At 38.3% G+C, this 14,932-nt stretch overlaps 1 protein-coding gene across 2 annotated transcripts in view; it reads right to left on the bottom strand.

Moving 5' to 3' along the window:
• CIT (citron rho-interacting serine/threonine kinase) overlaps window positions 1-14,932 on the bottom strand; it is a gene marked incomplete at both ends in the record, with an annotated part of 70,775 nt that overhangs the window by 47,684 nt on the left and 8,159 nt on the right. For both annotated transcript variants that reach the window (XM_084297024.1, XM_084297025.1), the window contains 2 exons: window positions 370-475; window positions 7,689-7,869. In XM_084297024.1, the coding sequence (XP_084153150.1) occupies window positions 370-475; window positions 7,689-7,869 (287 nt within the window). The remainder of the gene's footprint in view (window positions 1-369; window positions 476-7,688; window positions 7,870-14,932) is intronic.

Here is a 14,932-nt window from a genome sequence, read left to right as displayed (position 1 = left end):
GTGACGTGACAGCAGTTATATAAGCAGAAGCTGATGAGTTAGGAAGAGAGAACCTCAGAACAGTGCTGCTGTAATTGTGCATATGATGAAGAGGAGGCACGGCCTGCAGGAAGCAGCAGTCGTCTGTGTCACGCTGAGAAATGGACTGTTTAAAATCCAGAGCCTCTTCTTGTTAAGATAAAAGGATCTAGAGCAACAGCATGGCCTAAATTCATCTCCCTTCGTATTGGACAGGAAGCCACCTCACTGAAGGAAAAGCACTTTGCCCACCACGAATCTGGATGATCAGCAGCATCTGACAGATCCCTGGACATACAGTGGTTGCAGATTCCTTGAGCAATGGAGACGGTCAACTGCATAAATAAATACCTTGTGACACTTGTCCTGTGCGTCTTGGAGTTCTTTGCTCTTGAGAAGAAGTTTCTTTTCCATGGAGCTGACCTTGACTGGAGAGTCCACACTTGAAAAAACAGATCTAAAAGAGCAAAGCCAAACAGCACGTGAATATAGGCAAAAGGTGAAGAAATCTGCATCTATGCAGCCTTGGTAAAGTCATCGGACACTTACACAACAGTTAGAAGAATGGTGCAGCAACCACGTGCTAACAGCTGTCATTTCAGATCAAATATACCATAAAACCTGATGATACTATATCATTATTAAATAATCCATGCATACTTTAGTTAAATATTAATATTTTCCATCAGTGACTTATGTTAGAGCACTAAACAATAAATCAGAGCCACATTTTTGCATAACTCTTGTACAGATTCGTAAGTGTAACAGAAAAAGCTTTATGGTCAATTTAACCATTTTGGAAGGATAACGTTTTCAGAGTAGTGCTAATTTTTTGTACATCATTGTTAAACAGAATTTTAAAACTATAATTAAAATATGAGAGCCCTAGAAATTTTGTGTCACAATCTGCACCATAAGGAGAATTTCATATCCTTAATTACCTTCCACAACTCAAAATAGAAGTAAAACAATAGAAGTGACCCTTTCTGTTAGTCTAAATTCATTCTAGAAAAGGAAAGGAAGCCCCTCAATGTTGTGGAACATATTTAATGATTTGCAGTCTTAAATATGTACATTTTAGCAAAAAAAAAAAGAAAAAGAAAGTACACACATCAAAACATAACTTCAAAAATCATATTTTGCCTCACATAAAGTGATTCAAACTAGATACTGAAGCAGTTAATGATGGAACCAGCGTTAACTAATGTGTAAAAACACAGAAGTACAATGAAGGTGCTAATAAAAGATCATACAGTCTGCCCACACATTGCTTTCTGCTTCTCCTGGCCATAGTTTGGTATGCAGCCAGTTATCCCCACGGAGAAAAATGAGCTTTGAGCAGCTCTCTGCATATAGCCACACACCCACACACAGCAGCAGTCTCTTCTTAACACCAAGGAAAGTTTGATTCCATCACCACCATTTTCTGAGAAAAAATCCGTTCCTAAATCCAAATATATATGCAGCATAGTCACAAAAAAATTGATTTTTATGAAAATGGCAAACCAACATGTATGTATCAAAAATAGATCTTCACTACCACCACCTTAAGTTGTCATTAGGAAACACAGCTTTGATATTAGAAAACAAATACATCAAAATGCGCCAACGGTGCCTTGAAAGTTCTAATCTTAATCATTTCTTCAGAAACCTAGTGTGGAAAAACTTAAAAGAAAAAGTCCTGCATGTCAGGACTTAGTAAAAAACAAAAGTTAGAAGTGAAAGCTTTAGTAAAGCATTCCTTTAGACCTGGTGCAATCAGTCCGATCTGTCAGATTATCATATTTAAAAATCAATTTATAAAGCGTGTCTATACTCCTACAGAGAAAAGGCAACCATCTGAGAAAGTTGCATATTAAATCCCTTAACAGCTGGGTGTACAAACAAGGCTAAAAATGAATAGTTGAGAAAAGCAGTCTAAAAATACAAATTAAAGCTCACATTAACTAAAAAAGACACTAAGGAATCTGCTTTAAAATGTAAATCAAATATATGTAAATAGCTGCAAATGTATATTGAGACAAGTCTGGAAATCTTTTGATAACTAAAAGTTAGCTTTACAGGCCTGAACTGTACTGGCTAAAGCAAACTTTGTTTTCAAAGAATCATAGTTTCAACACCAGGCACCACCTTTTTATTTTTTTTCAAATCTGAGAGATTACCTAAGAAAACTCTAGTCAGTATTCACAAAACTGATTTTATTTGTTGTTTCTATTTTACCTTCCCAAAGGGGCCCATTTTATTTGTTATTTTCCCTTATTTATTTTATTTGTTATTAAAGCAATCAAAACATAATAGTGCAGGCACCATTTTGCATTTCAAAAATATCTCCTAACCAGCCAGCATAAAGCCCCAACGTGCACTGCAGCCCAGGAAGTACCGGGACAGATTCAGACAAGAAGACCCAGAGCTCGCTCAGCAAAGACACGATGCTCAGTCGCAAGGGATGGCTTTGGGACAGGATGGCACGCAGCAGAATCGCGCTGACCGAAGTTTGAATTTCATGAGGTGACTCTAGAGGGAGCTGCTCCTCAGGGCTGGTGTCAGGAAGGAAGGAGAAGGATACAGAGTAGGACTACAGTCTTTCCTTCTCACTCCTGTCTAAAGAGGGGAAGAAATTCCCTTAAAAATACACATCCTAGTAACACAACCGTTTTCCTGCCATGGAAACTAGTATATCTTACCCCCAAGAGCAGCTGATTTCAGTTAGCATTGGACACGCTGCTTTTCAGAGATAGCCTTCCCCAGTAATACTTTTCTTTGTACAAATTATATTGGAACGACTTCATGAACATCCACATAATCTTCAAAGTATCAGAAAGGGGACAGAGAGAGGAAATCAAGAGAAATGGAAGAGTGATTAAATTAATAAGCCTTGTCATGGTGATATAAGCTCTCAACACAGCATGACAAGGTGGAAAATGCCCACCTTGCTGGGGCACTTACGTTCTTCCTCAGTCAGCAGCAACTCCAAAATTAAACGCAAAGTCCAACATCAAAAGCCATGTTGGAAAGCTATCATCTAGGTTGGTACCGTCTCAGAGTATTTCATTTAATTAACTGCTACATCTGGATCAATTATTTTAGCACAACAGAGCAATTTCTGCTGTTTCCTCCGAAGTGTGAAAAATAGATTAACAAAAGGTAACCAGCATACATCAACAAGAACATTGCAATAGAAGATGGAAGAAAAAAAAAAAAGTCTATAGTACCAAGTGCTGATAGCGCTGGCTGTGCCAATTTACTTTCAAAGGAAGCACTGCCCACACGTCTAAAAAAACAAGTTAACTTACAGCTGATTATCTAGCGATTTCACAGCTAGATCAGCAACAGCCTCAACCAGCAGAGCTATCAGAAATGGTGCTAGTTGTGTAAAAGCGCCTCCAGTCTTAACATGGCTGAGGAGAAAAACATCGGTATGGGAAAAGCTATAGGATGATTCTGGGGCATGGAACTCTCTTGAGCCTCTCCTGTACATCTTACCTCTTACCTTCCTTTGTTCTTTTATGCCCCTCTCAAGCAACCAGCTCACCTGTGCTTCTTCCTGCTCACAATGATTGACACCATCTGTCCTAATCCTGGCCCCCACACAGCATGCCTATAATCTCATCCCCCATCCCTCATGCTCTATTCTTTTTAGCATTATACTCATCTGTACCTTCCGCCCCCTCGTAAATGCTTGCTCAGGCCTAAAAAAAACAACCAAAACCAAACAGTGATACCATCAATCTGTGAATAGAGCAAGCTGAAGCAAAGCATATTTTCGGTTTGCTCTTCCTCTGTTTCCTCTCTAATCTATCTTTGGTGAAAGAGTTTACCAGAACCTACAAACTGTTGGATGAAATCAGTGATCTTTCCTTTTGGAGAAATGGCCTCATTTTAACTCTCAGTATCTGGTAACGATGATCATGAATCCACTTCAAATCTTAAATAATTTTTAAAATCTTGAAAAATGCCACTTCTTATGATTCTACAGAAAAGATCTGGGCCATCTACCGTAGCCTTACAGACCACTTACAATAAATATTAAGATTATATTTATTCTGTGCTGAAAGATAATTTTGAAAAGTAAAAACCCTTATCAGCAACTGAGCTGGGGTACTAGTCCCACTTCTGGCTGTGCCTATTAATATCTCTGAGTTCTGGTATTAACCTAATTTTGTATCATAAGTAGTCAGGGCCCTTCAGTTCTTTACTCCACATAAGAGACAAGAGAGAAAGGCAAAATTTTACATCATAAACTACTTTTTGTTAGAGTTTTATTATTGTATATTTGGTTAGTCCTATTTTTTGTATGCCTTAGGGCTTCTGCTAGTCACCTGCAGGGGACAAGAATAATTTTCTTTCACCACCTGATGCATAACTCTAGCATCTAAGGGTTTTTCTCACTTGTTCTAAGCGCTGGAGATCAGCTACAGTTAGGGACAGGAAATGAGGTGGGGCCAGCTTTTAATGGAATTAAACTCTCAGTTGCCTGTTATCTTGTCACAGTCACATGCTCGCAGCCAAACCAGCAGCCAGACAAGTATTTCTCTCCCAGATCAAGAATTCTGAGGCCATGATGGGAGGAGTTAGTTGGATAGATCCCCTGCAGCCTGATCCCACTTAGAATCATACTGGAGATTTATTTAACCAACGCTCCACTAGAACAGGAACTTATGGCATAAGCTATGCCCTTGTTTTCATAGAATGGTTTGGGTTAGAAGGGACCTTGAAGATCATCTTACTCCAACCCCTGCCATGGGCAGGAACAACTCCCACCACACCAGGTTGCCCAAAGCCCCATCCAAGGGAGCCTTGGGCACCTCCAGGGATGGGGCATCCACAGCTTCTCTGGGCAGCCTGTGCCAGTGCCTCAGTTTAAAGCCATTCCCCCTTGTCCAATCACTGCACTCCCTGACAAAGAGCCCCTCCCCAGCTTTCCTGTAGCCCCCTTTAGGAACTACAAAGTTTCTGTAAGGTGTTGGAAAATCATGATTTCCCTTGATTGCTTCTTATGACCCATTATTGTTGTGCCTTTTGCTCTTCTGTTTGCTCTCACATTTGTCATGGGGCCACAAATTCTTCCTAGAACTCTTGGTATGGGACAACACACCAAATATTATCATTCGGTAGACCCTTCTAAACTACACGGTGACTATGTCATTTCTGTCAATAGGTCTAAGTGACTTAAGGTGAACCCTTCTAACACTAAGTGGTTAGGAGAAAGAAGATTATGGGAAATGAGAACGTTTTATGCTTCTGTCCGGTTTTTTGAACTGTCCTTTCCCTAAAGGAATTGAAATTCCTATCTCTACTGCAGCTTCTTACTATCCAATGAACAGGGTTTAACCCAAAACTTGGCTTGACAGGTTTTAAATTATGAGCAAGGAAAGTTTCAAGGACCTTGTTAACGACACCCTGCAGTTGCCTGGCCTAACTGTGAGCAGCACTAGAGGCATTAGTTGTCATGCTGCAGACACAGGAAAACAGATCTGCATCACTTAGCAACCATAAGGGATAGACTTTTCAAGGAAAGGTTTTAAAAAGAAAAGATGTGCTCAGATAAACTTGATGACTTAGGACTTTGCAGAGAAAGCATCCCAGGATTCACAACAGATAAGCCTGACCTCCATTTACTGCTTTGTTCCCCATCAAGAATGTGATTTTCATGATAGTGTGGACAGAAACAATACTGTAATTTCCTCAGTAAAACACATACCCAAACAATATCTTCTAAGTATGAAGTTATCTTTACCTCCCAGGGTTGCAGCAATACTGAGAATAAACTAGTCACTGCATTATTTAAATACAGACATATGCAAGTCTATGTATATTCTTTGCCACACTTAAATCGCCTTCTTAGAACATCAAAGTATTTACACCTTTTGACATAAAAACAAATTTATCAAGATTGTATTTAAAAAAAAAAAAAGAAAAAAAAAACACTAAGATCTACTCCTATCAAAGTCATTTTGGAGGAAATTAAGTACATTAATTTTAGCTCAGGAAAGACCAGGCCACACGAAGAAGAAATTTGACTTCAGTCATAATTTCGCCAGAACACATTAATCTCAATATTCTTTTGCTGTAGCCCTTCTATCTATTGCCAAAATCCAAATATAACTCCAATATGCATCTTCGGTACTAGGTCCCCTAAGAAAACGTATCAGTCAATTTGCTACTCCTCTTTTAGTTTTCAGCCTTCAACCTCCAGCACAGTTACACCACTGTTCATGAGACTTTACCTCGGGCTCCTCTCCAGTTGCAGTCCTGGACCCCGTTACATACACGTTTTTACCATACATGTGTGTTCATTGAGCCTCTTCTGACTGATACATGAATGGTCTAGCCTTGATAGATGGATTGCAGAACCCCAGGCAGAAAAGATAACACCATAAGTTATTTCACTTGTAAATCACCGTAGATTTTAACCCTAGGTATCACAGATACAACATTCAATTTTCCCAATTCTGCTGACAATATTAGATCATTTCACCAAAACAATACTTTTTTGGTTGCTACATCCTCTCCCTTCCTTCCTCATTTATCGTAAAAGCAACTCTACTGAAGAGGGACAGCCAAAGACTCCCATTTTATTACTGGCATAACCATCATATAACCTTGATTCACGGTGTGGGCAAGATCAAAGATGTCAACAGTGTCACCAGATTTGGTTGCACACTTCCCCTAGAAGCAACTATCACAACCAATACGATAGGAAAATGAAAACTCAGTTAAGACAGATCAACAACAAAGTCCCTTATGGGAACTAACTAGCAGCAACGAACGATGGTTAACACGAAAACACAGCACAGCGCCTTAGTGCATCGAGTCACTAACCCAGCTAAAGACATCGCATCCCTGAGAGGCCTCTCGGTACTGAGGGAAGGACTTCTCAACTTAACATACTGCACTAATACTTTTTCAATAGCTCTATCATCAGGAACTAACCACCCGCCACACCAAATGGTTTATACCACACTATTTATATTCTTCTTTTTCCTGACTCTATTCTCTATGAAATCACATTTTCTTTTGATTGAAAACCTTTTCTTCTGCATCTTTACCCCTCTCCACAAATATAAACCCTGCATGCTTCACCCGAATCTACAGTCTCTTAACACACAGTGCAGCTCTATCCAATCTTCATATTTAACTCAACACAGTCAGCTGCCGTGGAGCTCTTGTTCCCTGACCCACCACCGCACATTCCCAGATCAGGGGAGCTCCATTTCTGTGTATCACTGATTCAGCCTTACATATCCCCAGCACTGAGGTGCCCACTTTCTGACCCAATAAAATGCCCTCCCCGCTTTTCCATCTTCGAACTCTTTAGGTATTTTCCTTCTTTCAGAGATCTGCAATACCAGTAATGCAATCACCTACTGCTCCCTGGTTAATAGCAGCAACTAATTCAAAGTATTTGAAAAACAATTTTAACAATAACTGTTCTAGAATCAATCCTTCAATTCCTTTCCCTTTCCCTCACCCCAGAAATAATCACAGAACGGAACGACATGCACAACACACAGCAGCAACAGATAAAGCCAGAATCTGGCACCTTCCCTAAAGCACAGCGCAGGCCAGTTAAAACAGCTTTTTTCCCCACACACACAACATCCTCACTGTAACAAGCCTTCGTATTTTTCCAGTGGTCATATGCACCTAAGCAATAATTTCCTACTTACTCTGATCTGAGGGCTCCCAATGCCTTGATGAATGAAAACCCCACAAATGGCAAATCTTCACCCGAGAAACCTGCCGGGTTCAACTGGCGCGCAGAGGATAAAACCCGCGAATTCTTCTCTGGTTCATCAAAATTTGAGGTGTCATCATCAGACTTGAGAGTAGGAACGAAGGGGGGAGGAGCTGGTGAAAAAAGCAAGGAGAAAAGACAAAATTCAGCTACAGTTCACTCTGCAACAGTCCCACTCATTCAGTGCTCGCAATGGCACTGCAGCTCCTGCTTTTAATCTTGCTAACACAAGCAGACTGAGCTGCTGCTCTCAAATCGTATTACAGCAACAAGAGATTAACCCTTCCGCTACCAACATGGCTTCCACTCTGCAGGCAGAGTATCTTCTACACTGATTAAGCTGGGTTTTAGGTTTGGGACTTCAGGTTGGTATTTTCTTGTGGATTTTTTTTTCATTTTGTTTTCCCAAACATACACTGAATCAAATCAAAACACCAGGCTAATGAAATCATTACTGCAATATAGCTAGAAGTCATTCAATTCCGATTCATCTAGAAAATGTCTCCAGCCTATCCATTTAATGAAGACTCTATATGAGAACGTAGCCTGAGCTTTTGCTAGTTAGATAAGGGATAATATCTACCCTTTAATATGCCAAGAATCTCCCCAGCATGGGCTTCTAAGCAGCAGTAAACTAGTCTTTCTCCTGGAAGCTTTTAATAAATTACAGCTACTGAAATCTGATTAGTCTTTAAGAAGAGAAGAAATATCAGCAAGATTTTATTTATCCAGAAGAGCTTGCTAAAGATCTGGAACTCTTGTTGGGACACCACTGCAGTCTGGCTCTGATACAATCAGCTCAGAAGAGAGGTATATATAGCTGGAATTACAATGTATTTTCTACTACAGTTTCTAAATTGGTACAATTTAACTTGCTAAGCAGCTGCTGGATTTCAGCTGATTTTCTAACATTTACCTCAGTTTAATTAACCAAGGGAACAAAAGGACAAGTAATTCTCATTGATGTGCAGCACCCCAGCTACCTGCTGGCTTGGCTACGTGTGTGAAAGGAATGAATGCAAAAGCCTGCTGTGCAATTCCTACCTCACTAAATCACATTTTCTTTTTTTTTTTTTTCTTTTTATTTCATCACTCAGGTCCTCACTCACTGCAAATCCACTAATCTCTTTTTTTGCTCTATGAAGGAGACAGCTCTTCAGTCCGTAACTAGAACACAGCCCATTGTCACAAGCTGATGGAAGTGTAGTGTGCTAAAACCGTTACCATGGATCCAGTATAGATCTCCTGTAGCTGAAGGGCTGATGAGAATTGAAGAACCAGGAACAAACATTACAACCCCTGCAGTGCAGGCTCCCTGCTCCTCACTCTCTGCATGCTCCGAGTTTAACCCTACCTGCCTGCATTCGTGACAGATGCTGATGCTTATCTGACTGACACAGGCAGAATGAGTCACGGCTGGAGCTTGCTAGCTCCCTCTAGGTTGCCAAAGCCTTTCACAGCCTGCTTTTTAACTCTTAATTCTCTAGACAAACCTATGCTTAAACTACCCACCAGACCAGTATTAATAGCCAAAAAAATCCGTCTCTGTAAACTGCCAAATCACAACTGCACACGCATGCTTCGTTAGCAGCTCCCCGAGGAGCCATTCTGACGCTGCCGCCGAGCAGGGACGAGAGAAGGAATTCCATGAAGCCGATAGGATGCTGCTCACGTACAGTAGTTCCAAGCACATCAGAATGAGATAAATGGGGGAAAATATACAAATTTAAAAGGTTCAGCAGTAAGCACTTTTACTTACTGGCCCCAGAACATTTAGATTTTCTGTCAATATCATGCATTTATTAAGTTCTGCTATTTTATTGGTTACAATGTGTATTTAGATCCAGTATAATACTAACATCTATGTATTGTAAACATATTTTTGGAACATAGATTGTTTATTAGGATCTTTTTTTTAAATTCACTTAATGTCAGGACAACATCAAGCTACTCTTTCATATGCTCTTTATTAAAAAGATGGAAGCAACATAACACAATTCATAAGTATATCATCTTTAATGCAGATATAAGCCTAAAGTTACAGTTAATTCATAGCAGAGGAGGATAATTACAGGAATTAATATTTTTTAGTTTAGCACCTCTGTTTAAAGAACTTTGCACATCCTCTCAGAGGAAGGGGTTGCCATGAGGTTTTTAGTGTTGTCTTTGAAGACAGATTGAGTTGATGAAGCAACGTAATTGAGAAAACAGCAAACTATTCCCTTCATTTGGGGAAATCTAGAATCTTTCTTAAAGAGGTAGCAAAAACCAATATAGCCATGTTTTTATAATGGTATAACATCCCTGTTATATACTCCTCAGATTCTGACAGTTAACTTCAACTTATAAAGAGAGATCTAGTGTCTTCCTTCTCACCAGAAGGTAGCTAAGGAGCACTAAAGAGTCATCTTCAAGCCATTACAATTAAAAAGAAAGTCTTTCTTCTTACCAAGAATAAGAATACCTAGCCAAATTACATGCATAAAAATATACAATTTAAATATGCCTATGATCAGCACGCGGATAAAAAGATAAAATAGATTCAATAGGGGAACAATGGATGCAAAAATGAAAAACTGAATGTGAGGCAGACTAAACCCTTGGGGCTGGTGGGTATCTCATTTAAAGGGCACAGAATTTTACACTACGGTTTCTTGTAATGTTTAATAGATGGGCACAAATAAGAGGAATTTTGAACACTATTTTGAAAAATATTGAAAATGCATTTGCTCTCTATTTTACATTCACTGAAATTCTATGACTGACAGTCCATAAACTGCAACTTTGCAGTATAACCTTGTTACAATACTTTTATCAAGAAACAGTAGTGACTAACGAAAAAAAAAATAGAACAGTCATTAAAAAAAGGGGAGAAGCAAAAAAAAAAAACACCTCAAGATGTTAAGTCATTCTGAACTGTCAACAGTGATTGAAATCAAGATTCAGAGCTTCTTCCGAAGTTTCAGGACACTGGAGAAAACCCACTTAGGAATCAGAGGGAATATGTTTATGGGAAAAAATGCTAGGTCCATTCTGTCTGATTACTTGGTAGCTTCTTCTTAGTCTGTTATTCCTAAGACTAAGAAGTCCTCCACCTGATGTCCAAAATGCCTACAGAATAAACAGAGGAGTCTTGTAAAAGCAAGCTAATATGGATATCAATTTGGTTCTCAATGAGGGTCACATGGTGACACAATCTCTAGCCAATCTCTAATAATCCATTATTATTTCTTGCTTAGAATCACAGGACTCACACAGTTATTGTATTTTTAGAACAAGAATGAATGCAAATGGATAGATGTGCTTATCAGTTCCTTCTTTAAAAAGAAGAATCCTTCAGCAGAGGTCAAGATAAGCCTAAAAGAACTAAATGCTAAAACCACACCATCACATCTGACAAGGTGAAAAATTTGCCTTTCTTTCAGGCTTACCCAAAAGGAAGGCAAAACTATTAGTCAAAAAAGACAGTAGACCTGATGCTTCTACTGTTACAAACTGTATAAAGACCTCTTTCTTCCTTTGATTTGTTTCAAATGAACGTATATGTTCTGTTTACCATTTAAAGTATCTTGGAAGGAACTGCATGCTTTAAAAAAAGCCAGTTGCTTGCCTAGATACCTCCCTACTTGTGGAAGGATGTAACCCTCTTCCATCTGTTCCAAAGAATGACTTTCAGAGGAAAAGGGGGTGTTGTAGGTTGCTAAGTTAAACCAAAACCACAATGCAGTACTTTAACCAGTTTATCGTCAAGATTGGATAAAATGTCTCTTCTGGAAAAAAAGGGGGATTCGTTTGGTTAGGTTTTGGTGGGGAAGGGGAGGCCTGGTTTGTTTGTTTTCCCTGCACTAGTGGGTATTTCTGAGTAGTTCAAGGAATATTGCCTTAATTAGGTCCTTCCCTCCTTTCAAAATATTTTCGTGTGAATTCAGAGAAGAGAGCACATTTCCCCTGGGACAGTGAGAGACTTAAATGAAATAGGAAATTTACAGGAAATACAAAACACTTCTAAAAAATAAAAGTGTGTCTTCTCTTGATCTACGAGGTGATCTATATATACTTGCTGGGGAGAAGCATCTGCACAGCCTTTTTAAGTAGGTTAGACATTACTATCTCGTGTTTTAAGAGGCCTATTTCAGTACAGCGTTATGGAAGAAAAAGAGAAAATAGCAGGTCTAACGGACATAATTTAAGGATGTTTTGTCTAAGGCCACTTGAACAAAGACTTTATATTAGTTCTAAGCCATCTATGTAACAGTATCTTAACATCTTCTCTGTTCTCTCAAGGCAATGATCCAACACATACAGTTCTGTTAATAAAAGTCATCTTCAAGCTGACATGAAAGTGATCTCCACTTAGAGAGACAAGTCAACACATTTTTTCTGAAGGCAAACAGATAAAGGAAACATCAGAACGTTTAACTGTTAGCATACTCAACGACAATTTGGGGTTTAGGATGAATTGCAGAATTATTACAGGAGATTTAGGTTACTGCCTGTTTGATTTTAGGCTGTCTTCTGCTATTAATCTTCAACACTTTCTGAAGTCCTCATTTGTACAAGACCTTCATTCCTTTTTTCTCATATATTTAGCTTCCCAATGCAAGACCAAATACACCATTCCAATTTCAAGACTTCTTGGAATACAGTTACAAAACAGTTCTTAAAATGAATGACTCTTATATATAAAAATATATAAATATGTGTATATATATATCAGATTGCAACAGAATCTTCTGACAATCTCTCAGATAACCTCTATTAGACAAATTTTTCATTTCAGATTAAACAGCTGATACGATTTCTGGTTTTCAGACAACAAGAGGTGGTTAGCAATATTATTATTAATATTGACAGATTATACAGATTGTATAAAAATTCAAAATATTTTTTTTATTTTGTATAAAATCCAAAATATTTTTGGAAAGTTCTGTCAAATTAAACAGTCTTCTGAATTATTAAAAAGAAAAAAAAAAAAAAAGAAAAAAAAAACTTTTGAAGTCATTAAATAGGAAAAGTTGGTGAGTACAGACAGCAAAATCTGCAAACATGTTTCAATAAAACATTTCTAAGGAAGGACAAAATTACCAGCTGACAGATTTGGTTGAAGTTCACCTTTGGTTAATGACTGGATTCTCCTTCTGTAACTTAAGAGCTGCTTCTGTGGACATGTTAACCGAACCCAAGAAAGATGGGAGCTTTTTGGAAGGTAACTATCTTTTGGAAAGGAGTTTACTTAAAAGTCAAATGTTTCATAGGTTACCATAACAACAAAATATAACACAGAAAACCCCCTGAATTGCACATTCTTAACCAAAAGTGGTGCATTAAGAATGGTTATCCTGGAGCACCCAGCATGATAATTTAAATACTTGCAAGGCATGGGTACCAATTTTTTCCCTACCTTTCTCAGTCTGAAATGGAAATAAAATCATTACTTTTATAGAGTAGAGGGAAGTCTGAGTGTGTTGACACAGAATTGATTTAACAATGACCTGTTAGAGATAAATTCATATTCTATACCCCCAAAATCTTACCATATTAACTTGAGGAAGTGAGATTCCTTAGTTTAACAATAAATCCTGTGACCCCTTCCAGCACTCACTGGCTTCCTAATTTTCTCAGGCTGCCATTGCTCCAGTTAAACCACACTATCATAGGAGGTCAAGATAAGAAAGAAACCTCTTAGATAGCCTAGGCTGAACCCATCGAGGCTTTTGAATAGAACTACGGTGACACTGCCCTGAATAGGCCAGCAAATGGAGAACCACTGCAGAGAGCAAAGCAATAGGTGACACATTGAATCTGCTACTAAAATCAAGAGGACTGCTGTGTTTTGTGCTAGTTACAATGAGGTTTTTAAGATGTATGAGACATAACAACCAAGTCAGGGGTCAAAACTGCATGAATCTTCACCATAGGTGGATCTGGATATTACAGGGAATGATGCAATCCACTGGACAGCTGCAGGCGAAAACAGGATTTAAAAAAAAATCCAAATGACTATTTTAACCTTTATAATGACATCAGGGCTTGCCCATCAAAATTACTGTTATTACATGAAATGGCAAAAAGACTCTCAATTAACCTGTGCAGTTGTGTAAATGCTGGACAGGCAATTGCCAGGGAAACACAGCATATGCTCAAATACCATTTTTTTTCCAGATATAAGATAATATGATAAAAATGCAATACAAAAATTTCAGAAATGGAAACTGGTTGCTTAGACAGGATTCTGGGTAAAGAAGGCAGAGCTAGCTGAAGCCTGGGAAACATACGTTGAAACGATGAGAAAGATTTCTCACTCAGGGCTCAATGGCTCTCAACGGGCAGAAACAATGGCATTTACCAGAACGGCAGCTCCACAAGTTCAGAATTAATGAATCAACAGAAAAGTGAGTAAACACATTCTGTGGAGCTGACAGCTGAAGTGCTGAGATAGTCATCAAAAGCAGAAGCATTGGTTTAGCAATTTATGGCAATTAGAGCACAATCATTGCTCTTACTACAGGGCAGCGTATTTTATAAGGAATATACATATGGAAGACATGTTCTTTGCGCCGATAATTTTACAGTCCAAATAACTTAAAGGATATCCAACATAAGTTGGGCAGATACCGCTGATGACCTTGGAAATACTTGTTTTTGCCACAATGCTGATGCCTCAATACTTCCAAATACTAAATTCTGTTATTTCCTTTGTATTATAAACTACTTTCTGCATAGAAAGTTATCTGCTTCACTGATTTTATTCCATTCCTTTTTTTACCATAAAAATTAGTCATTTATTAGTCACATTAACTTTGAGAAAAAACACCAATGCCCCCTACAACCTCTGACATTTTATCACCTACAGAAGATTAAAAAAAATATATATATGTATCTAGAAATTGGATCACAAGCAATGAGAGAAAGATAAAGATACAATTAAAAAAAAAAAAAGACAAAATTAATTAAACCGAAATGCAAAAGGCCTGAAAGAACACACCGATGCATTTTAATCTGATAAAAGACATGTAAAGGCCACTGATTTTCTAGTCTACTGCCTACAGTAATATGGCAATTGCATCAGAAATTCATGTAGAAACATATTAAACTTCATCTTACCTTACAATTTTCATCTAAGAGATGTTAACACATCCTATCCAAAAACCAGAACAAATTGTTTTGTTAAAAACA

Source organism: Netta rufina (genome assembly GCF_964035555.1).
Source record: "Netta rufina genome assembly, chromosome: 17".
Taxonomy (NCBI): domain Eukaryota; kingdom Metazoa; phylum Chordata; class Aves; order Anseriformes; family Anatidae; genus Netta; species Netta rufina.
The sequence above is the reverse complement of the archived record's forward strand: the minus strand, read 5'-3'. Positions and strand labels throughout refer to the sequence as shown.